The sequence below is a fragment of the Schistocerca cancellata genome, chromosome 2 (genome assembly GCF_023864275.1).
Source record: "Schistocerca cancellata isolate TAMUIC-IGC-003103 chromosome 2, iqSchCanc2.1, whole genome shotgun sequence".
In the NCBI taxonomy this organism is placed as follows: Eukaryota; Metazoa; Arthropoda; class Insecta; order Orthoptera; family Acrididae; genus Schistocerca; species Schistocerca cancellata.
Window position 1 is genome coordinate 1,100,463,654 of NC_064627.1, and position 22,865 is coordinate 1,100,486,518.

General features: G+C 44.9%; 1 protein-coding gene across 1 annotated transcript in view; it reads right to left on the minus strand.

Moving 5' to 3' along the window:
- LOC126161254 (reversion-inducing cysteine-rich protein with Kazal motifs-like) overlaps nt 1-22,865 on the minus strand; it is a 480,526-nt gene that overhangs the window by 111,697 nt on the left and 345,964 nt on the right. Inside the window, exon 9 of the mRNA XM_049916994.1 lies at nt 4,894-5,176. Coding sequence (XP_049772951.1) covers nt 4,894-5,176 — 283 coding nt within the window. The remainder of the gene's footprint in view (nt 1-4,893; nt 5,177-22,865) is intronic.

Here is a 22,865-nt window from a genome sequence, read left to right on the forward strand (position 1 = left end):
GGTTTTTTTTTCACTCAAAAACAAGTTCAGAGATGTTCAATATGGCCCCCTCCAGACACTCGAGCAATATCAACCCGATACTCCAACTCGTTCCACACTCTCTGTAGCATATCAGGCGTAACAGTTTGGATAACTGTTGTTATTTCTCGTTTCAAATCATCAGTGGTGGCTGGGAGAGGTGGCGGAAACACCATATCCTTAACATACCCCCATAAGAAAAAATGGCAGGGGGTAAGATCAGGGCTTCTTGGAGGCCAGTGATGAAGTGCTCTGTCACGGGCTGCCTGGCCGTCCAGAACTTTTCCCTTTGCAGAAACACCCATTCTCTGTAAACTGTTTATACCAACGTTTTATACACCACCTATCAGGAGGTTTAACACCATACTTCGTTCGAAATGCACGCTGAACAACTGTCGTCGATTCACTTCTGCCATACTCAATAACACAAGAAGCTTTCTGTTGAGCGGTCGCCATCTTAGCATCAACTGACGCTGACGCCTAGTCAACAGCGCCTCAAGCGAACAAATGTACAACTAAATGAAACTTTATAGCTCCCTTAATTCGCCGACAGATAGTGCTTAGCTCTGCCTTTTGTCGTTGCAGAGTTTTAAATTCCTAAAGTTGTGATATTCTTTTTGAATCACCCTGTATTGTCCAGTGGTTCTGAACGCTGCGCAGTGGTTCCACTCTGTATAACACAGCAAAACCTGCAGTCGCACTAAATTCCAAAGGCGACAAGTCACGTTCAGTGGGGCTGCAGCTCGGCGAAGTGCTCAGTGTAGTGCTAAACCCCGCGGAGGGTGGCAGCAGTGTCGAACGGTGTGAAGAGTACCGTGCTGTTGCTCATTGAACTGCGGACTTTAGTTTCGACCGCAAAATTTGTGGGAATCAACGCTAAAGCGGAAGGGGAGGTACCGTTAACGCCCTTTACGTAACCTCCTGAGGGCTTTTAGTATCGATTCTGGCGGTGTATCTGAAATCTGTCCTTCTGCCGTCCATAAGAAAACGGCGTGATTCCAAAGCTAGGCGTCGCAGAGTCGTAGAAAGGAGGGATGAAACTTGGGTAGGAGGGGTGTGACGACTTTGCACCGTATAACACGCCCTTGATGGTGTTGGGCAGAAATGAGGCGAAATTTGGTGCTAATGCGACATCATTAATCAACCTGACACACCACATGAATTTCTGAGGTGTGCCCTTTTTTGTGGCATGTGTCGACACCTTCCTATCTGAAGCGTCGCTGAGCCATAGGACGACGTCTCAGAGTGGGACGCTTTTGCGCCGGTGCAGACGAAGATCGTAGGCATCTTTCAGTCGAATTTTGTGTTGGGAGGCAACTACGAGGTTTCGACAAAGCGATGCTTTAATTTAGTTACCCAGTTTACATATACGAGTGTAATTAAGTTTGCGGAACTGTCAGTGTGTGAGTTCTATTCTCCCTTGTCTTGTTTCTAAAATAGGAACTGTTTTACAACAGTAGGTGATCGATTTCTAAACACAACAGACGAGTCGTTCGAAGTAAATCCTATCTGCGTTTATATTCCCCTCCCAAGTTACAGTTATTACAACCACGTGTAGTGTCACAAGTTTGTTCCGAGCGAACGTTTGTTTTAGGATAGATAGCTGCATGTAACTTCGGGGGCTGACATCTGCCGGCCTAACCGGGAGACACACGGACATCTGTCACTAACTGCCGTGGGAAAGCTATCCAATGTCTCTTACTGTACGCGTACAATCACCAGCTATAAGAAACTACATAAATGATATTAAATATTATTCAATCATTTTCAAAATCGGTACTTTTGACATTCAGGAGAAGATTTTATTCATTTGTCAGCTTTATACCTATCGTAGTTTTACAGAAAACTAAATTGCTAAAAAAGTCAAAAACCGACACTTAGGGAACTAAATTCAGTTAGGAAATATAATAGTTTATGCTTTGGTATTACCTAAAAACGTAAACAGAACTTGCAGGGAGCAGAATTAACTAATTGTGATTTTCGTATTAAAACTTTAATTATTTTTCGTTTTCGTAATATAAAAATCGGACAAAATTATTATTGGTGTCTAATATTGTTGTGGGAGTATATGTGAATGAATGAGAGTGTGTACATGGGACAGTCATCAAATTTTAATTTTGCGCTATATACCGGCTTAAGTAACCTTCAAAGACTTACGCAAGCCTGGCGTGGGAGAATGTTCATAGGGAAATTACCCACTTTGCTGATGACGTATGTCTAGGTGTCATTGCTATTACAACAGAGCTGCCAGAAAGTCAGCTGGAGTATTAACAGTGTCAAAAGGATATTTCCAGATTTATTACCTTTTCGTTTTCGTTTATTAAACATTACTTTAATATTTGCATGTCAGAATGGCGTAAATATGTCTGTATGTAAGGATTCGTGCAGGCCAGTTTTGGCGCGAGTATGATCATGAACGAACGTTCTGATTGGCAGTGAGTAAAGTCAGCCAATATGAATTGAGACGGTTCCCGCTCGTTACCTTATAGTTATACTGGGAGTGAGGCCACAAAAAAGGAGTCGCTCGCTAGCTTTGAACCCGGACAGTCATGTTACTAGTGCCAGTCAGAATAATGTGTAAAAAGAAGAAATAACAGGCTTGTGAAGTTTGGAAGTTTTAGAACTGTTTTGTTGGAATGATACTCGCGTGTGAAAATTTGGCCTTAATAGTATCCGCGTGGCATGTTTCAGTACTCAGCCACTGAGCATTTTTTATTACTGAATCTCCAAGCAAGATATCCTAATAAGATATAGTTCTTGTTCTAACCTACACAATTGTCAGTATGAATGAACATAGTGTCTTCTCTTGTCGAACCAATTTTATTTCCCCATAACAACAAGAGGTCCCTTTTCCGAAGACTGACATCGATTGCTTTCAATGATATAATTGACTGTTGTTGCATTCAAACAAGTTTCAAATCAATACAAGCGTGTACAGAATGAAGTTAACTATTATAATATACAAAAAAAAGAAAATCGATATTTTACACATTATTGAATGTTTTTGCTAGTACTGAGAATTTTACTCTTCCGACAAGAGGTCCGTTTTCCCTTTCCGCCTCACATATTTGTCCAATGAATATCGGTTTATGATCTGCATTTCTTCTTGATGTAGCAATTTTAATGGCGAGTAGTGTACATTGTCGAGTGGAGGGACTTCGAGCAGACGCTGTTCTGAGGTAGGTGAATTTCTAATTTGCAGCCGGCACACGGAAAACTCAAAAACACCGCCACAGCGCACACGACGTAGTAACAACCTGAAGCAATCTAATTAAGTTGACTCAGACTCAATTGGTCAGCGTGACTTATTAGCCAGACAAGACAGTGGCAGGTACAGGGACGGTAGGGAATACGGTTGTCGTATCGGAGGAAACACACAGTGTGAACCGAGGCGAGTGGACGCTGGCGCGGCGCTGCTGACTAGAGATGTGGGATCCGCTCTTGAACTGATTCATAGAGTTGAATCTTTCAAAGGAGTGAACAATCAGTGATTCAGAAAAAAAGAACGGTAGCTCCAAACGTTTCCCACGACAGAGAGAGAGAGAGAGAGAGAGAGAGAGAGAGAGAGAGACGGAGCATATCAGCAGCGCCTCTGCTGGTCACAGCACAGTGCACGCCACACAACACAGCCAGCGCGGGCCTCTGCCCTGCTTCTACCTTGGCTGCCTGCATTGTGCAGTGCCCCATTGGATTTTGTGTTTCACACATGCCGTGCCGTCTCTGTGCGTCGTCTGCCGTGTGCAGTTCTAGCGCAGCTTAACTTCGCATCGCACTCTGTCGGCGATCGTTTCAGTCGCACGTCCTGCCCTCTGGGCAGTTGATGTGAGCAACAGGACAGAGAGCCACCTAGCGGATAACATATGAACTACTTGCAACAACCTGCTCGCAAGGGAACGGACGATTTGTCTCGGAGCGGGTGAGTGGTGGCCGTTCACCGCTGCCCCCACCCTCGGAACTCGCCCGCTCAACGCTCACCTCACCCCACCGTTCTCGACTCCAGCCAGAGCATTGAGCAAAGCAACTCAGGTGTCACTCTGGTCTCTGCGGTCTTAGCTCACGCAGTAATACAGCTCGCGGCTCGACCTGCTCGACTCAGTGCTTCTGCATCGGAGTTCGTCCCTACTGGATATTGTTCTTCATAGTAATACCGCTATGTATATTACATTATTATGTTATGTATACATAATTTGTTTTTATTTTATTTTTATTTGTTTAAACTGATCAGATTAGGTTCCTGACGACTCCTCTTACTATAGGATTTTTATTATGGACACTCGAATTTACACTTTAATTACGAGCGAACCGATAAACATATCGCAAAATGTGATACACCAATATTTTCCTTGTTTTATTCTGCGTAAGGCTATATGCAGCACTTTCGTTTTACAGTCAAATTTATATTTTTTTGTTCTTATTCTGGTACGGATTTTGCGATTTTAGGCGTCTTCGGAAGGAAACGTTCACTTTAAAAATATATGGCTTGCGATGTATTTGTATGAGGTTAATGAAATTTTAATACATTATAGCCAAATATATTGTTAATCTAAATCTCAAGTTACAACATTTTCCGATCACCCAAAAAACCACGATAGTGCAAAATAAATCAATAATCAAAAACTTTGTCATATCGTGGAAATTTCAATAAACAATACAAAATTCTTACTCATAATCTGTGTTACTTCAAAACAGGATCAAATAAGATCAAAATACAGGCATAGTACTGGAATAAACCAAGTTTCAAGGGCAATGTGCCTTCCATTTATTTTCTATTGTAAATGAGTTGTGAGTCATGAAAAAGAGCTAATTCATTTCAGGGAGTGAACAGTTCTGATCCGATCTCGGAAAAGAACAGTTTTGCCCATCTCTACTGCTGACCTGCAGATGGTGAGGGAGCGCGTGGTGTCGTGGCAGGGCGCGAGGTGCAGCGCGCAGGCGATGGCCCGCCACAGGTGCGGCCGGCAGGCGCGGACGTCCAGCAGCGGCAGCGGCAGCGGCAGCGGGAGCGGCAGCGGCGCGGCGCCGCGCCGGGACCACAGGGACACGGCTGCGCGGGCCGCCGCGTCGGCGCGCGCGTCGCAGCTACGGAACAGCTGCAGCGGCCGAGACACCGGCGCGCAGAACGACAGCCCGCCGCAGCCCAGCTCGCACGGCTCCTCCACTGCGGGCAGAGGGCGCTACTGTGTGGCACCTACATCAATACTATGCAAATCACATTCAAGTGCCTGGCAGAGGGTTCATCGAACCTCCTTCACAATTCTCTGTAATTCCAATCTCGTATAGTGCGAGGAAAGAATGAACACCTAAATCTCAGTAAGACTCAGTTTTTACAGTTTCTAACACACAATTCAACAAGAACCGATACTTTGATCAGACAGAATGGGCATATTATAAGCGAGACGGGACAGTTCAAGTTCCTAGGCGTTCGGATAGACAGTAAGCTGTTGTGGAAAGCCCATGTTCAGGATCTTGTTCAGAAACTAAATGCTGATTTCGCGAAGAGTTCTCGCGCTTCCAGCCGGGTGGCGGTGTCTTCAAACTGCGGCGTTTCGACGAGTGACATACTCGTCATCTTCTGGCGAACTGCCGAGACCGGCATCCGAAAAGTCTCGGCACTTCGCCTTAAGATGACGAGTATGTCACTCGCCGAAACGTCGCAGTTTGAAGACACCGCCATCCGGCTGGAAGCCCGATAACTCTTTGCCAGCTGTATACGCCGGGAAAGCATACATTCATAAATGCTGCTTTATTTACCATTACAACAGTATCTGAAATAAGTGACAGTTCAGCAGGAAAAGTAGTCTACTTCTCATATTTTTATACGCTTATGTCCTATGGTATTATTTTTTGGGCTAATTCTTCCGATTCAAAAAGGGTATTTTTGGCTCAAAAATGGGCTGTTCGAGCTATGTGTGGTGTAAGTTCGAGAACCTCTTATTGATCCCTATTCAATAGGGACACTGCCCTCACAGTATATATTTTCTTTAATGTCGTTCGTTGTTAGCAATATTAGCCTATTCCCAAGAGTTAGCAGCTTTCGCTCAGTTAGTACTAGGCAGAAATCAAATCTGCATGTGGAATGCACTTCCTTGACTCTTGTGCAGAAAGGAGTGCAGTATTCTGCAGCATACATTTTCAATAAGCTACCACAAGAACTCAAAAATCTTAGCAGTAGCCCGAACACTTTCAAGTCTAAACTGAAGAGTTTCCTCATGGCTCACTCCTTCTATTGTGTCGAGGAGCTCCAGGAAGAGCTGAAAAATTAAGCAAATTCCAGTGTTACATTGTTGATTTTCTTCATTCAAACTTACATATTGTCGCCTGAATATGTTACTTATATTTCATTTCATCTCTTTCTACTGTCGTGTTATAATTTCATGTATTGAGTCGTTCCATGACCATGGAGATTTCTCCTTAATTTGGTCCCACGGAACAATAAATAAATAAAATATATCTTTCCGTACGAGCTCTAATTTCCCTTAATTTAACGTGGTGATCGTTCCTCCCTATATAGGTCGGTGTCAACAAAATATTTTCGCATTCGGATGAGAAATTTGGTGATTGGAACTTCGTGAGAAGATTCCGTCGCAACGAAAAACGCCTTTATTTTAATTATGTCCAGCCCAAATCCTGTATCATTTCTGTGTCACTCTCTCCCACTTTTAGCGATAACACAAAACGTGCTGCCTTTCTTTAAACTTTTTCGATGTACTCCGTCAGTCCTATCTGGTAAGGATGCCACACTGCGCAGCAGTTTTCTAAAACAGGACGGACAAGCGTAGTGTAGGCAGTCTCCTTAGTAGGTCTGTTACATTTTCTAAGTGTCCTCCCAATAAAACACAGTCTTTGGTTAGGCTTCCCCACAACATCTTCTATGTGTTCCTTCCAGTTCAATTTGTTCGTAATTGTAATACCCGGGTATTTATTTGAATTTACGGCTTTTAGATTACACTGATTTATCGTGTAACTGAAATTTAACGAGTTCCTTTCAGCACTCATGTGGATGACCTCACACTTTTCGTTATTTAGGGTCAACTGCCACTTACCGCACCATTCAGATATCTATTCTAAATCGTTTTGCTGTTTCTTTTCGTCTTCTGATGACTTCATTAGTCGATAAACGGCACCGTCATCTGCAAACAACCGAAGACGGCTGCTCAGATTGTCTCCCATATCGTTTATATAGATAAGGATCAGTAAAGGGCCTGTAACACTACCATGGGGAACGCCAGAAATCACTTCTCTTTTACTCGATGACTTTCCGTCAGTTACTACAAACTGTGACCTCTCTCACAGGAAATCACAAATCCACTCACATAACTGAGACGATATTCCATAAGCACGCAATTTCACTACGAGCCGCTTGTGTGGTACAGTGTCAAAAGCCTTCCGGAAATCCAGGAATACCGAATCGGTCTGAAATCCCTTGTCAATAGCACTCAACACTTCATGTGAATAAAGAGCTAGTTGTGTTTCACAGTAACGATGTTTTCTAAACCCATGTTGACTGTGTGCCAATAGACAGTTTTATTCGAGGTAATTCGTAATATTCGAACACAATAATTGTTCTAAAATCCTGCTACATTGCGACGTTAACGATATGGGCCTGTAATTTAGTGGATTACTCACACTACCTTTCTTGAATATTGGTGTGACCTGTGCAACTTTCCAGTCTTTGGTATGGATCTTTCGTCGAGCTAACGGTTTAACTATGGAGCTAATGCATCAGCATACTCCGAAAGGAATCTAATTGGTATGCAGTCTGGACCAGAACACCTGCTTTTATTAAGTGATTTAAGTTGCTTCACTACTCCGAGGAGATTTACTTCTACGTTACTCATGTTGGCAGCTGCTCTTGATTCAAATTGTGGTATATTTACTTCGTCTTCTTTTGTGAAGGCACATCGTTGTTGTGACGGCTACTTAGTAACACAGACTACACTCGTCAGCTACTGAATTATCCACCAGCATTGAGCACGAAAATAATAATAATAATAATAATAATGAACAGGGCCATTACTTGCTTCCAACACCTTAAAATCGAGCCACCCGAAGCCGTACATTTCCTCCACCAACTCCGGCACAATAATCATCACACAATGAAATATAAAAGTCTACCCAGCTGTCTCGCTGCACAATAGTAGTCCTAACCTGCAAGAACCTCCAACGTGTAATACCTGAAATGAGCCCCATTCCACATACTTCCTTATATGCTAAGTTAAATCGCAAAAAAAAAAATCTACGCTTACTGACCTCGTCCATTTAATTTTACTCTAATTCATACCAATCAGTCTCTCTGTCCCACTTCCATGTTAGATCTCCAAAGCATCCATCCGTCCACAGACCCCACACAACACCTACTCTCCACAGCTCCGAAGTCTTTACCACATCTACATCTACATTTATACTCCACAAGTCACCTAACGGTGTGCGCCGGAGGGCACTTTACATGCCACTGTCATTACCTCCCTTTTCTGTTCCAGTCGCGTATGGTTCAAGGGAAGAAGTACTGCCGGAAAGCTTCCGTGCGCGCTCGAATCCCTATAATTTTACATTCGTGATCTCCTCGGGAGGTATAAGTAGGGGGAAGCAATATATTCGATATCTCATCCAGAAACGCACCCTCTCGAAACCTGGACAGCAAACTACACCGCGATGCAGAGCGCCTCTCTTGCAGAGTCTGCCACTTGAGTTTGTTAAACATCTCCGTAACGCTTACCAAATAACCCAGTGACGAAACGCGCCGCTCTTCGTTGGATCTTATCTACGTCCTATGTCAACCCGACCTGGTATGGATCCCACACTGATGAGCAATACTCAAGTATAGGACGAACGAGTGTTTTGTAAGCCACCTCCTTTGTTGATGGACTACATTTTCTAAGGACTCTCCCAATGAATCCTAACCTGACACCCGCCTTACCAACAATTAATTTTGTATGATCATTCCACTTCAAATCGTTCCGTACGCATACTCCCAGATATCTTACAGAAGTAACTGCTACCAATGTTTGTTCCGCTATCATATAATCTTACAATAAAGGATCCTTCTTTCTATGTATTCGCAATACAGTACATTTGTCTATATTAAGGCTCATTTCCCACTCCCTGCACCAAGTGCCTATCCGCTGCAGATCATCCTGCATTTCGCTGCAATTTTTTAATGCTGCAACTTCTCTGTATACTACAGCATCATCAGCGAAAAGTCGCATGGAACTTCCGGCACTATCTACTAGGTCATTTATATATATTGTGAAAAGCAATGGTCCCATAAGACTCCCCTGTGGCACGCAGAGGTTACTTTAACGTCTGTAGACGTCTCTCCAGTGAGAACAACATGCTGTGTTCTGTTTGCTAAAAACTCTTCAATCCAGCCACACAGCTAGTCTGATATTCCTTAGGCTCTTACTTTGTTTATCAGGCGACAGTGCGGAACTGTATAGAACGCCTTCCGGAAGTCAAGGAAAATAGCATCTACCTGGGAGCCTGTATCTAATATTTTCTGGGTCTCATGAACAAAAAAAGCGAGTTGGGTCTCACACGATCTCTGTTTCCGGAATCCGTGTTGATTCCTACAGAGTAGATTCTGGGTTTCCAGAAATGACATGATACGCGAGCACCTCATTGTAAGCACTAACTACTCGATCAACCAAGCTCACTTTTCCTCTACTATTTACCAACCTTACTTTCAGTTAGCTACTCCGTTATCTTAGTTTACTAACACCAAATGGCACGACAGAACTGCAATCTGTCCTGTTGCCGTCACCTCATACCTTTCCTCCCTCTGTAACCACTCCACGTCCTTTCCTAGCGCAATCAGAATCGCTCTTTCCTCCCAGACCGTGAGTCTCGATTCAGAACATGACACCTCTTTTCCATGACACCCAACCTCCAGCCACTGGTACCTTTTAGACCACATTTGTTTCATCCTGAGAGATGGCCACCATGACAGGTATCCTCTTCCCTGGCGACGCTGGAGAAGTACAAGACGTCTATGTCTGCCCCAGTAGGTCGTTACCACTAATGTTGTGGGTCTCGGAACTGAGGAAGCTGATGTCTGCTCCCTTAACTGAGAAACAGGCTATGACACGTGCCTACAGTCAGAATTTGCTGTTCGTTAAGTGTAGATATTAACACAATTGAGCCGTGCGCTGCTCGTGTTCATGCCCTTTGTTGTATGTCGTCTTCTCAAAAATGGTTCAAATGGCTCTGAGCACTATGGGACTTAAAATCTGAGGTCATCAGTCCTCTAGAACCTAGAACTACTTAAACCTAACTAACCTAAGGACATCACACACATCCATGCCCGAGGCAGGATTCGAACCTGCGACCGTAGCAGTCGCGCGGTTCCGGGCTGCAGCGCCTAAACCGCGTGTCCACCGCGGTCGGCTGTCGTCTTCTCTTTACGATACTATAGGCTCGTTTTCTTATTCGATTTACTGGCGACACTAAGTTCCTGTCTTACCTGCCCGTGAGTGGCAGCACCAGCGCTTATCGATAAGAGCACTGTCTTATTATCCTTGAAGCGACCGCCAGTATTTCCGGCTCGTGGTGTGTCGGGAGTTCAGTAGGAGCAGTGAAGTCGGGGACAGAGCGCCAGTGAGGTGCCGACAGCCAGTGGTCGCCGACCGCTTGCGACAGACGTGAACTGTCCGCGACCGTTGGTTGGTCTTTCAGTCGGTCGTATCATCGAGTGACGTGTATTTGGTCCTTTGACCGTTTCTGGGCCTCGTGAGTCGGTCATCTTGCTGGACGTGGGTCGGTTCCTTCCTTGTGCAGAGATGTCATGGCCAATGCGCAAGAGTTACCTCTGCATGGCTGGGTCCGAGCCAGTGTGTCCGGGTCGCCGTGTCTCCGAATTCCGAACGGACATCGAGTTGAGTCGGGTTGGAGCTGCAGTCAGCTTCGGATAGCCAAGACTCGCCCGATCTGGGTTTGTCGTTCGGTCGGTCGTCTCATCGGTCTACGTGTATTTGGTCGCTGACCGCTTGTGGAAACTCTCTGTGTGTCGAATTCATTCGTCCTTGTTGTCCCACAGTTATTGCCTTTATGATTGTTCGAGTTCTCGTGCAATGTGTTTACAAGCAACCGTGTGTAGCTTCTGTGATTTTCACTGAGAATAAAGGTGTGTGTTTTGGTATAACTAACAGTAATTGCTCTTGGCCCGTTTCCACAACCTGATCCACTTTGTAATGCGAAACACGAGGTTCCAACAATGTTAGCGAAGTTTGAAAAGTTGATCAAGTTGAGTTGTTCATCTTGATATGACAGTTGGCCTACTACACTACTGGCCATTAAAATTGCTACACCACGAATATGACGTGCTACAGACGCCAAATTTAACCGACAGGAAGAAGATGCTGTGATATGCAAATGATTAGCTTTTCAGAGCATTCACACAAGGTTGGCGCCCGTGACGACACCTACAACGTGCTGACATGAGGAAAGTTTCCAGCCGATTTCTCATACACAAACAGCAATTGACCGGCGTTGTCTGGTGAAACGTTGTTGTGATGCCTCGTGTAAAGAGGAGAAATGCGTACCATCACGTTTCCGACCTTGATAAAGGTAGCCTATCGCGATTGCGGTTTATCGTGTCGCGATATTGCTGCTAGCGTTGATCGAGATCCAATGACTGTTAGCAGAATATGGAATCGGTGGGTTCAGGAGGGTAATGCGGAACGCTGTGCTGGATCCCAACGGACTCGTATCTCTAGCTGTCGAGATGACAGGCATCTTATCCGCATGGCTGTAGCGGATCGTACAGCCGCATCTCGATCCCTGGGTCAACAGATGGGGTCGTTTGCAAAACAACAGCCATCTGCATGAACAGTTCGACGACGTTTGTAGCAGCATGGACTATCAGCTCTGAGACCATGGCTGCAGTTAACCCTTGACGCTGCATCACGGACAGGAGCGCCTGCGACGGTGTACTCAACGACGAACCTGGGTACACGGATGGCAAAACGTCTTTTTTTGGGATGAATCCAGGTTCTGTTTACAACATAATGATGGTCGCATCCGTGTTTGGCAACATCGCGGTGAACGCACATTGGAAGCGTGTATTCGTTATCGCCATACTGGCGTATCACCCGGCGTAATGCTATGGGGTGCCATTGGTTACAGATCTCGGTCATATCTTGTTCGCATTGACGGCACGTTGAACAGTGGACGTTACGTTTCATATGTGCTACGACCTGTGGCTCTACCCTTCATTCGGTCCCTGCGAAACGCTACATTTAAGCAGGATAATGCACGACCGCATGTTGCAGGTCCTGTACGGGCATTTCTGGATTCAGAAAATGTTCGACTGCTGCCGTGGCCAGCACATTCTCCAGATCTGTCACCAATTGAAAACGTCCAGTCAATGGTGGCTGAGCAACTGGCTCGTCACAATACGCCAGTCACTAGTTTTGAACTGTGGTATCGTGTTGAAGCTGCATGGGCAGCTGTACCTGTACACACCATCCAAGCTCTGTTTGACTCAATGCCCAGGCGTATCAAGGCCGTTATTACGGCCAGAGGTGGTTGTTCTGGGTACTGTTTTTTCAGGATCTATGCACCCAAATTGCGTGAAAATGTAATCACATGTCAGTTCTAGTACAATATATTTGGACAATGAATACCCGTTTATCATCTGCCTTTCTTCCCGGTGTAGCAATTTCAATGGCCAGTAGTGTATTTTATATTCCTGAATTTTCTTCTCGCTGTTAAAATCTAAACGTGTCTGCGAGTGAGGGGGACGGTGTTCTGGCCAGCTTACATGCGAAGGCAGTGGCTCTCAAGGTCTGTCTTGATGCGAACGCTTTGCGAAATCCCCAAAGGTAGTTTCATTAGTACAGTTGGAGGACATGGGTTCAGACCTCAAGGTGGAGGAAAATAGGATCTGATATCACACCTACAGACCAAGACCTCAACTTTCACAGATAAAACATTCCACTCAAGTCTAGGATGGACACCTGTTTCTGTCACATAGTTGTCAGTTTCTGTAACTGCTAATGGGAGCACCGGTATCCATTCCCAGCGCTGCCACAGTTGATTCCTTGGTGGGAGGAAAGGCCCAGTGTTCACTCGGCCTTGTGACGCCTGTTGAGGAGCTGCTTGATTCAGGAGTAGGGGCTCCAAGGTCAGGACAGACGGCAATGGCCAGGAGAGCGGTCTGCTGACCCCATACCTATTTCAAATAACGCCATTGGCAGGGGATGACACAGCATTGGTTGGTCCCGATTGGTCCATCTGGCCCGGAACGCGGAGCTTTGCTTTGCTTTGCTACAATGATACCTCCAGTGCGCACCCCATTATCCTTAGTTTCTCTCTGAAAGCGATGAACAAAATGTAAGGAGGGGCGCCTGATTCCGTGATATTTTTCAGCTAGTGTTATGCTGTACTCCTGAATGAAAAAGGGGCACTTAAATAATAACTAACGTATGTGGATAGAACGTGCTAGAATATTTTTTAACCCCCGAGGCTAACGGAGGGGTGTTACAACTTTAACTTGTGTGTCTGTGTATCTGTCTGCGGCACCGTAGCTCCCAAATGAAGGGTCCGATTTTAGTACAGTTGTTTTTATTTGAAAGGTGGTTTAATTGCGATGGTTCTTGCCTATGTTCTACGAAATTCTGTTCAGCAGTTCGAATTGCATCATCTAAATTAAGTATAAATGTTTTCCTCCAGCGCCCTCTCTTGATATACGCTACATAGTACATAAGAGATACATCAGGTTACGTAGTACTAGATCTAAATAAAAGCCCACGACAACTTATGTTTATCGTTTACGGTTGACCACCAATGATGATGTTTGTCTTTTGAAGTGTATCTGTGCATCTGTCTGTGGCATCCTAGCTTCTAAATGAAAGGCCACATTTTAGTACAGTTTTTTTTATTCGAAAGCTGGTTTAATCGGGATGGTTCTTAGCTATGTTCCATAAATGTCTGTTCAGTTGTTCAGATTTCATCATCTATATTAACTAAACAGTTTCCATATTAGAAAGAGGGCATCACTTCCTAATGCTCGCGGAATATTAGGAAATGCTTTCTTTTTTGAATACTAAATCAAATGATTTTTTCCTAATAGTTTAGGCAGACTATTTTAAGAGTGCACAAAGGCAGCTCAGTTTCTTCCTACTTGATTGAAAATTAACGCCACTGTATATTGGTTATTTTAACAAAATCAGCTAAATATGTATGAAAACGTATTCAGTGAATATATGAGTGAATTAAAAAGATCAAGTAAATCACGTAAGTGAAAAGTTCGCAGTTTCTTAATTTCGGCCCGGGTATTATTTTGTGTGAACGTGGGGAAAGAGTGTCGTTAGTACCATGTCTACCAGTAAAATACGAAGGTTAAAAATCATGAAATAAAACTTAAAACTTAAAAACAAAACAAAAAACCTCTAAAAAGTAAAACATTACCTATATTATTCCTTTACCTTTAATAATATGTTACTACTTATATTATAGTTAAGGTTTTTAGTTTTTAAGGGTTATTGTGTCCCCTTTTTTAAATTTCTAATTTAAGTTTTACTTTACGAATATGGTCAAGTTACGCTAATTCTTTACAGACTAATGAAAAAACCGACCTTGGGGAAGATCAGTTAGAATTCCGTAGATATGTTGGAACACGTGAGGCAATACTGACCCTACGACTTATCTTAGAAGATAGATTAAGGAAAGGCAAACCCCCGTTTTTAGCATTTGTAGACTTTGAGAAAGCTTCTGACAATGTTGACTGGAATACTCTCTTTCAGATTTTGAAGATGGCTGGGGTAAAAGACAGGGAGCGAAAGGCTATTTAAAATTGGTACAGAAACCAGATGGCAGTTATAAGAGTCGAGGGGCATGAAAGGGATGCAGTGGTTGGGAAGGGAGCAGGGTTGTAGCAGTACTGGGGCTAGGCTGGTACCATCCCAAAATACCGTTATTCAAAATTGCGGCGATGACGTCATCCAAAATGGCGGCTGTGACGTCAATCAAGATTGCGGATTTTGGAGGGAAGTTTGAATTTTGGCGGGAAAGTGCCACGCCTCCCTCGCCCAGAAAAATGGCGCGAAGTTCAAATTCCAACATGATAATCCATCACAACCCTGTTATCTCTACTAAGCAAAGAAAATGGCGGGAAAAATGGACATGTCTTTATTATTTAACCAATTTCAAGCATATGTGTTCTCCACTGGGTCTGGACTCCAACTGGCTTAGTTCATATCGGTGCCAGCAGAGGGCGCCACCCTAACGTCTGATTATGACACAAGTACCGTCATTCAGGATGGCTGCACCCAGTGTACCCACCGCGAACTCCACAGCCCAACTGGCTTATTTCATGTCGGTGCCCCCAGAGGATCTAACAGCGACGTCGGGTAATGACACAAGTACTGGTATTCAAGATGACGGCACCCACTGTGTTCACCACGATCTCCAGAGCCCAACTGACTTAGTTCAAATCGTGTCCACCAGAGCGTGCTACCGTGAAGTCGAGTGATGATACAAGATCAACTGCTCTCTCTGGCGCATACGTTATAACCGGAAATGCGCCACGTCAGTGGTCCACGAGCGACGGACTGCTTACGTCACACACCCTCGGCCACAACCTCCATATAAGACATAGTCTTCTGTAAATAAGGTAACCAAAGTAACACCCACATCGCGCATCTAACATATCTATTACCGAAGTACTTAATTCCTTTCAATTTTAATCATATCCAATAACTCAATTTACGAGTCAATATTCAATCATAAAATGAGAAATTCCACATTTTCCCACCATCAGCGTGGTGTTCATCCATGACCTAGCACACCCCAACCCTAGAATGCTGCACTCCTGTTGGCTACTGCATTAGTCACGTGATTCGACCTCACAGAACCTAGGACTTGCAATCAGTTTTCACCAGTGCCACACCCACCTGGACTTGGAATCAAATAATTAAAGTCTACACCACGATCCTCAGCCCAGCACCACACCCGCTTACCGAGCCATGTTGGCAGGCTAACCTGTACTAACGTGTAATAATGTGCACAGAGCATGACGTCATCCAAGATGGTGGGGAGAAATGACAGGACAACAGATCTGAACACAAGTCTTTATTTTGCAGGCAGTGTCTCTACCATGAGGTTTACTGTCCAACTGACATAATACACATTACTGCCATCAGAACTGTCATCCCTCCTATGACCTAATCATAGGTGGTGGTCTGTAGGGGCGAGAATTATGCTAAAATTACTCATGCTGCTCTAGGCTGCTGGGGAAAGTAAGGAAGGAGTCCACTCTATTTACTTTCGAAAATTTTATTGAGAAATCTAATATACACTCCTGGAAATGGAAAAAACAACACATTGACGCCGGTGTGTCAGACCCACCATACTTGCTCCGGACACTGCGAGAGGGCTGTACAAGCAATGATCACACGCACGGCACAGCGGACACACCAGGAACCGCGGTGTTGGCCGTCGAATGGCGCTAGCTGCGCAGCATTTGTGCACCGCCGCCGTCAGTGTCAGCCAGTTTGCCGTGGCATACGGAGCTCCATCGCAGTCTTTAACACTGGTAGCATGCCGCGACAACGTGGACGTGAACCGTATGTGCAGTTGACAGACTTTGAGCGAGGGCGTATAGTGGGCATGCGGGAGGCCGGGTGGACGTACCGCCGAATTGCTCAACACGTGGGGCGTGAGGTCTCCACAGTACATCGATGTTGTCGCCAGTGGTCGGCGGAAGGTGCACGTGTCCGTCGACCTGGGACCGGACCGCAGCGACGCACGGATGCACGCCAAGACCGTAGGATCCTACGCAGTGCCGTAGGGGACCGCACCGCCACTTCCCAGCAAATTAGGGACACTGTTGCTCCTGGGGTATCGGCGAGGACCATTCGCAACCGTCTCCATGAAGCTGGGCTACGGTCCCGCACACCGTTAGGCCGTCTTCCGCTCACGCCCCAACATCGTGCAGCCCGCCTCCAGTGGTGTCGCGACAGGCGTGAATGGAGGGACGAATGGAGACGTGTCGTCTTCAGCGATGAGAGTCGCTTCTGCCTTGGTGCCAATGATGGTCGTATGCGTGTTTGGCGCCGTGCAGGTGAGCGCCACAATCAGGACTGCATACGACCGAGGCACACAGGGCCAACACCCGGCATCATGGTGTGGGGAGCGATCTCCTACACTGGCCGTACACCACTGGTGATCGTCGAGGGGACACTGAATAGTGCACGGTACATCCAAACCGTCATCGAACCCATCGTTCTACCATTCCTAGACCGGAAAGGGAAATTGCTGTTCCAACAGGACAATGCACGTCCGCATGTATCCCGTGCCACCCAACGTGCTCTAGAAGGTGTAAGTCAACTACCCTGGCCAGCAAGATCTCCGGATCTGTTCCCCATTGAGCATGTTTGGGACTGGATGAAGCGTCGTCTCACGCGGTCTGCACGTCCAGCACGAACGCTGGTCCAACTGAGGCGCCAGGTGGAAATGGCAAGCCGTTCCACAGGACTACATCTAGCGTCTCTACGATCGTCTCCATGGGAGAATAGCAGCCTGCATTGCTGCGAAAGGTGGATATACACTGTACTAGTGCCGACATTGTGCATGCTCTGTTGCCTGTGTCTATGTGCCTGTGGTTCTGTCAGTGTGATCATGTGATGTATCTGACCCCAGGAATGTGTCAATAAAGTTTCCCCTTCCTGGGACAATGAATTCACGGTGTTCTTATTTCAATTTCCAGGAGTGTATTTATCGCACTGAGGCAAAACACTCTCCATCTTATGCCTGCGCTCACAATATAGTCTGCAGACACGCAAACAGCTCCTAATTCACGCAAATAATTTAATTACATACATTCACAATCCTCCTAAGTAATTCAGCACACGTATGTCTAGACACGCTCAGTACTCGTAAACTGTCCAAATAACTCATAGCACAACCTACACACCTCCTCGCAAAATAATTCAATCAACGCCTGCAAGCACCCTCCGCCAACCCCAGTCTAGTAGAGCGCATAGCCAAGCCCAGTGACGTGGCGCGGCCGTCAGCTGTCAAACCACACATACGCACCCGCCCGGGTCCAGCAAGCGGCTACTTCTCATTCATACTTCATTTCTGAGAAATTCCTATCCAAATATGTGTTCACCTTGACGCCTATGATGAAGCGATCGGGCGGGAGCGAAGACAAATTTACAGAGCGCAAACGCTAGAATCTCGTTCGTGCGCATTTGCAGTCGATGCAGCCATCAGCTGTCAAAGCACACACAGACGTCCATTTACGTCCGCGCAAAGTGAGATGGCTGCAGCTCGGGTCCCGAGCGCTCCGTCACAGTCCCCGATCCGGTGTCGTCAAACACCGGTTCCCCAGTTGACACTTTGGTACTTAAAATCTCGCAACAAAATCTTGATGTTTTGGATATGAAAATTATTTCGCTTATGGAACATGAAATATATGTAGAGTGGTTTGTGTACCCTGAAGGAATAGTATACGACTGTAGCTCAGTTTTTAAAATTACATTGTAGCTTGTCTCCATGATACTTGTTGACTTAATGTCTATATCCGACCTTATCTATCATACTGTTCACGATAACTTTATAATACCATCTCAATTCGTTCAATTTTTGGTCTTCGGTCTCTTACCCCTCTGAGTGTTTCCTGAAATGTTAAAATGCCCCATGAACGTTGTTTGCATTGATGGTAAGACTCCTTTCTCTTGACAGTCCTTCGGTACTTAATGCCGCGCGGGATAAGCCGAACGCTCTTAGGGCGCTGCAGTCATGGACTGTGCAGGTGGTCCCGGCGGAGGTTCGAGCCCTTCCTCGGGCATGGGTCTGTGTGTTTGTCCTTAGGATAATTTAGGTTAAGTAGTGTGTAAGCTTAGGGACTTATGACCTTAGCAGTTACGTCTCATAAGATTTCACACACATTTAAATTTTTTTTCACTATTTAATGGTCACAGTTTTTGGTCTTGCGGAGGTCCAGTTATGTGTGTTTGTCTTTTTTCTCCGATGTCCGCCAATGGTAGAAAGATTAGCTGTGGACACTAGTTCAACGTTTCCATGGTGTGCCCGATTACGTTCCTCTACAGCAATTATTTGCGGAGGTTTCTTCCATCTATCCAATGCAGCAACTACCGCATGCCCGATTTTAGTAATCGAGATTGCAGGGGGAACCACGTTCGTATTACTTAAATTTATTCTACTTTTAGACTGCAGTCTACCACTGCTATATTTCTTTCCCAAATTAACCTTTATGATAGACTATGATATGATTATCATATCTCGGCATCGATTGCTACTCATTAAGAACGACGATACTGACGATGATTTTTGGTTTTTGGGGCTCTCGTCTACGCGGTCATCAGCGCCCGTACAAAGTCCCAATTTTACGCAGTCCAGTCTCGCCACGTTCACGAATGATGATGAAATGACGAGGACATCACAAACACTCAGTCCCCGGGGCGACGATACTGATTTATACTCCTACGTTGATTTCGTGCAACCTACGCTAATAAACCCAATAATTATTCACTGTTGCTCTACAAACAGGAGGAAAAAGCCTTCGAAATTCATATTTCATCACACCCGCAAACTGTCCGTAGAATTCTGATGCGATTCAACTGCACGCGACATTTCCGTGCGATACATGAACAACGATTTCCCTGCTCGCACTCTGGAGCGTGACTATCGGCGTTTGCACACTGGTGAACGTAACGCCAAGACTGTGTTCTTGCCAGAAAAAGGCGCGCTCAGCTCTGAAATCTGCAGACAAGCAGCGACGCGCAAGGGGTACGATTTACCACGTCACACCTGTATCGGTAGTAATAGTCCTTATAAGCTGTTATCAGAAAAACAACATTTGAAATGGCGGCAGAAACCTTGTGGATCAGATGAGTGTGTAACAGTTAAATCCGCCAATAGCCAAAGACATACTTGTTCTAATACGCCACAAACAAGAAGGCAAGATCAGCGACAGAAAAGTATGACAATCTGTGCAATGCATGCAGTCATAACTGACAGCGTCATGTGAGAAAGAAAATAAATAAAACACACTGAAGGTAGCATGGAAAGTGCTAAAACACCTTTAGGTAAAGCAACAGCACATAAACGGTTTCCTGCTTATGATGGCCTTTCGCTCCAACTTTTTTCACCAATCATGGAAAGTAGGAAGAGCTAAAGCATCCAAATAATCATTATACACTACTCATACAAAAAGTTCCGAGACTGATTTTGATCCTGGTGTATAAGGGAGATCAGCGTAGTAGCTAGTAGCTACAGTGGCAGGTTGAACTAATAACTGTTAACAACCGATATGCGACGTTTCAAACAATTCGGATAGATGGCACAGCCGTATTGAACCATGAAAATGGTGCCGATGGAAGACAGTCGTTACAAGCGATGTGCTGTAATTAAATTCGTGGGTGGCGAAACTTGGTGTTAGGAGCACGAATCTACCACATAATGACAAAGTGCAGAATGGGTCTCTCATGGTCCACTAAGACTGAAGCAGGTGCGAAAGATAGATCGAAAGTCAAGAGGTTACTCAACGCCTTTTTGGCTCTCACAACATTATCACATCTTCTTCGGTATTTGCGAACTGTTGTACACTATATCGTCATGCGGTTAAGTTCGTATTGATAAAAACAAGTGTCGTCACCCATGAATTGAATTACAGCCCATTATCTGTAACAAGTGTTTTCCGGTGCACCATCTTGATGGGCCATTGCGACTGACTATCTTATTTATATTCAAAAATGGTTCACATGGCTCTGAGCACTATGGGACTTAACAGCTACGGTCATCAGTCCCCTAGAACTTAGAACTGCTTAAACCTAACTAACCTAAGGGCAGCAGACAACACCCAGCCATCACGAGGCAGAGAAAATCCCTGACCCCGCCGGGAATCGAACCCGGGAACCCGGGCGTGGGAAGCGAGAACGCTTCCGCACCACCACGAGATGCGAGCTTATTTATATTCACTTATTTATTTAATTAGATATGATCTCTCTTACATCGGACCAGGGTTCCAAAAATACGGTACCCTTTTGCATAATTTTCCTAAGAAACAAAAGTTTTAATGTGCCATATAGTATTAAAACGATGTGAGTGTACGAAGTAGCAATGTGAGTAAATAATACTGACTAGGAACTAATAAACTTAATGCTGGCAGTACTTGCACTACTGCAGCAGCTACAACAAATAGTAATAATAGTAATAATATAATAGTAATGAGAATAATAACAATAGCGATAGTAGCGGATATAAAAATAAATTACAGGTAAACCAAATAGATATCTTCAGCAATAGCGAGCCCTGGGGACAGGAAAATTAAGGATACTGCACCAACTAAAATTACTAGGTAAAGAGGAAGATAAGGTTCGAATGAATGACGTATAAGGGTAATGAGTACATGCAGGGACAGTGTTTTTAAGATATGTGATTATTCTGAAGCTTGAGATGTTATTCGCTTCTCTAATACAATGCGGGAGGCTATTCCAGAGACGGGTTTATGTTACTGAGGAGGACTTCCAGAAAGTGGCCGAACGAGGGAGTGGGAACTGGTGTTTCTGCCACGCCATTCCGATAAGAACGTTAAGATCGAGGAGAGCTATGAGGGACAGTGTTCGTTGATAAAACATTGAAGGCGACATAGGGTATAGAAATCTCTGCGCTTGCCTGGGTAGCTGTGCGTATGGTGATGAAATGTGATCAGAGGCTCGAACATCACAAATATAACGAACGCAGCATTCGTAACCAGTTACAAGGGCCACGAGCTCTCCCGAGAAAGGCCCTGCACGGTAACATTGCTGTAATCAACAACCGGAAGTATAAGTTTATGAAAAAATTTCTTTCTCAGGTCAAGAGAGAATAGCTTCTTATACAGGGTAGTCTGTTGATAGTGACCGGGTCAAATATCTCACGAAATAAGCGTCAAACGAAAAAACTGTAAAGAACGAAAGTTGTCTAGGTTGAAGGGGGAAACCAGATGGCGCTATGGTTGGACCGCTAGATGGCGCTGCCATAGGTCAAACGGATATCAACTGCGTTTTTTAAAATAGGAACCCCCATTTTTTAATTACATATTCGTGTAGTACGTAAAGAAATATGAATGTTTTAGTTAGACCACTCATTTCGCTTTGTGATAGATGGCGCTGTCGTAGTCACAAACACATGGCTCACAATTTTAGACGAACAGTTGGTAACAGACAGGTTTATTAAATTAAAATACAGAACGTAGGTACGTTTGAACATTTTATTTCGGTTGTTCCAATGCGATACATGTACTTTTGTGAACTTATCATTTCTGAGAACGCATGCTGTTACAGCTTCATTACCTGTAAATAGCACATTAATGCAATAAATGCTGCAAATTATATCCGTCAACCTCAATGAATTTGGCCATATGTATAACGACATTCCTCTCAACAGCGAGTAGTTCGCCTCCCATAATGTTTGCACATGCATGGACAATGCGCTGGCACATGTCGTCAGGCGTTCTCGGTGGATCACGATAGCAAATATCCTTCAACTTTCCCCACAGAAAGAAATCCGGGGACGTCCGATCCGGTGAACGTGCGTGCCATGGTATGGTGTTTCGACGACCAAACCACCTGTCATGAAATACGCTATTTAATAGCGCTTCAACCGTACGCGAGCTATGTGCCGGACATTCATCATGCTGGAAGTACATCGCCATTCTGTTCATGTAGTAACATCGCTTGAACATTATGTAGGAAATCAGCATACATTGCACCATTTAGATTCCCATCGATAAAATGGGGGCCAATTATCCTTCCTCCCATAATGCCGCACCATACATTAACCCGCCAAGGTCGCTGATGTTCCACTTGTCGCAGTCATCGTGGATTTTCCGTTGCCCAATA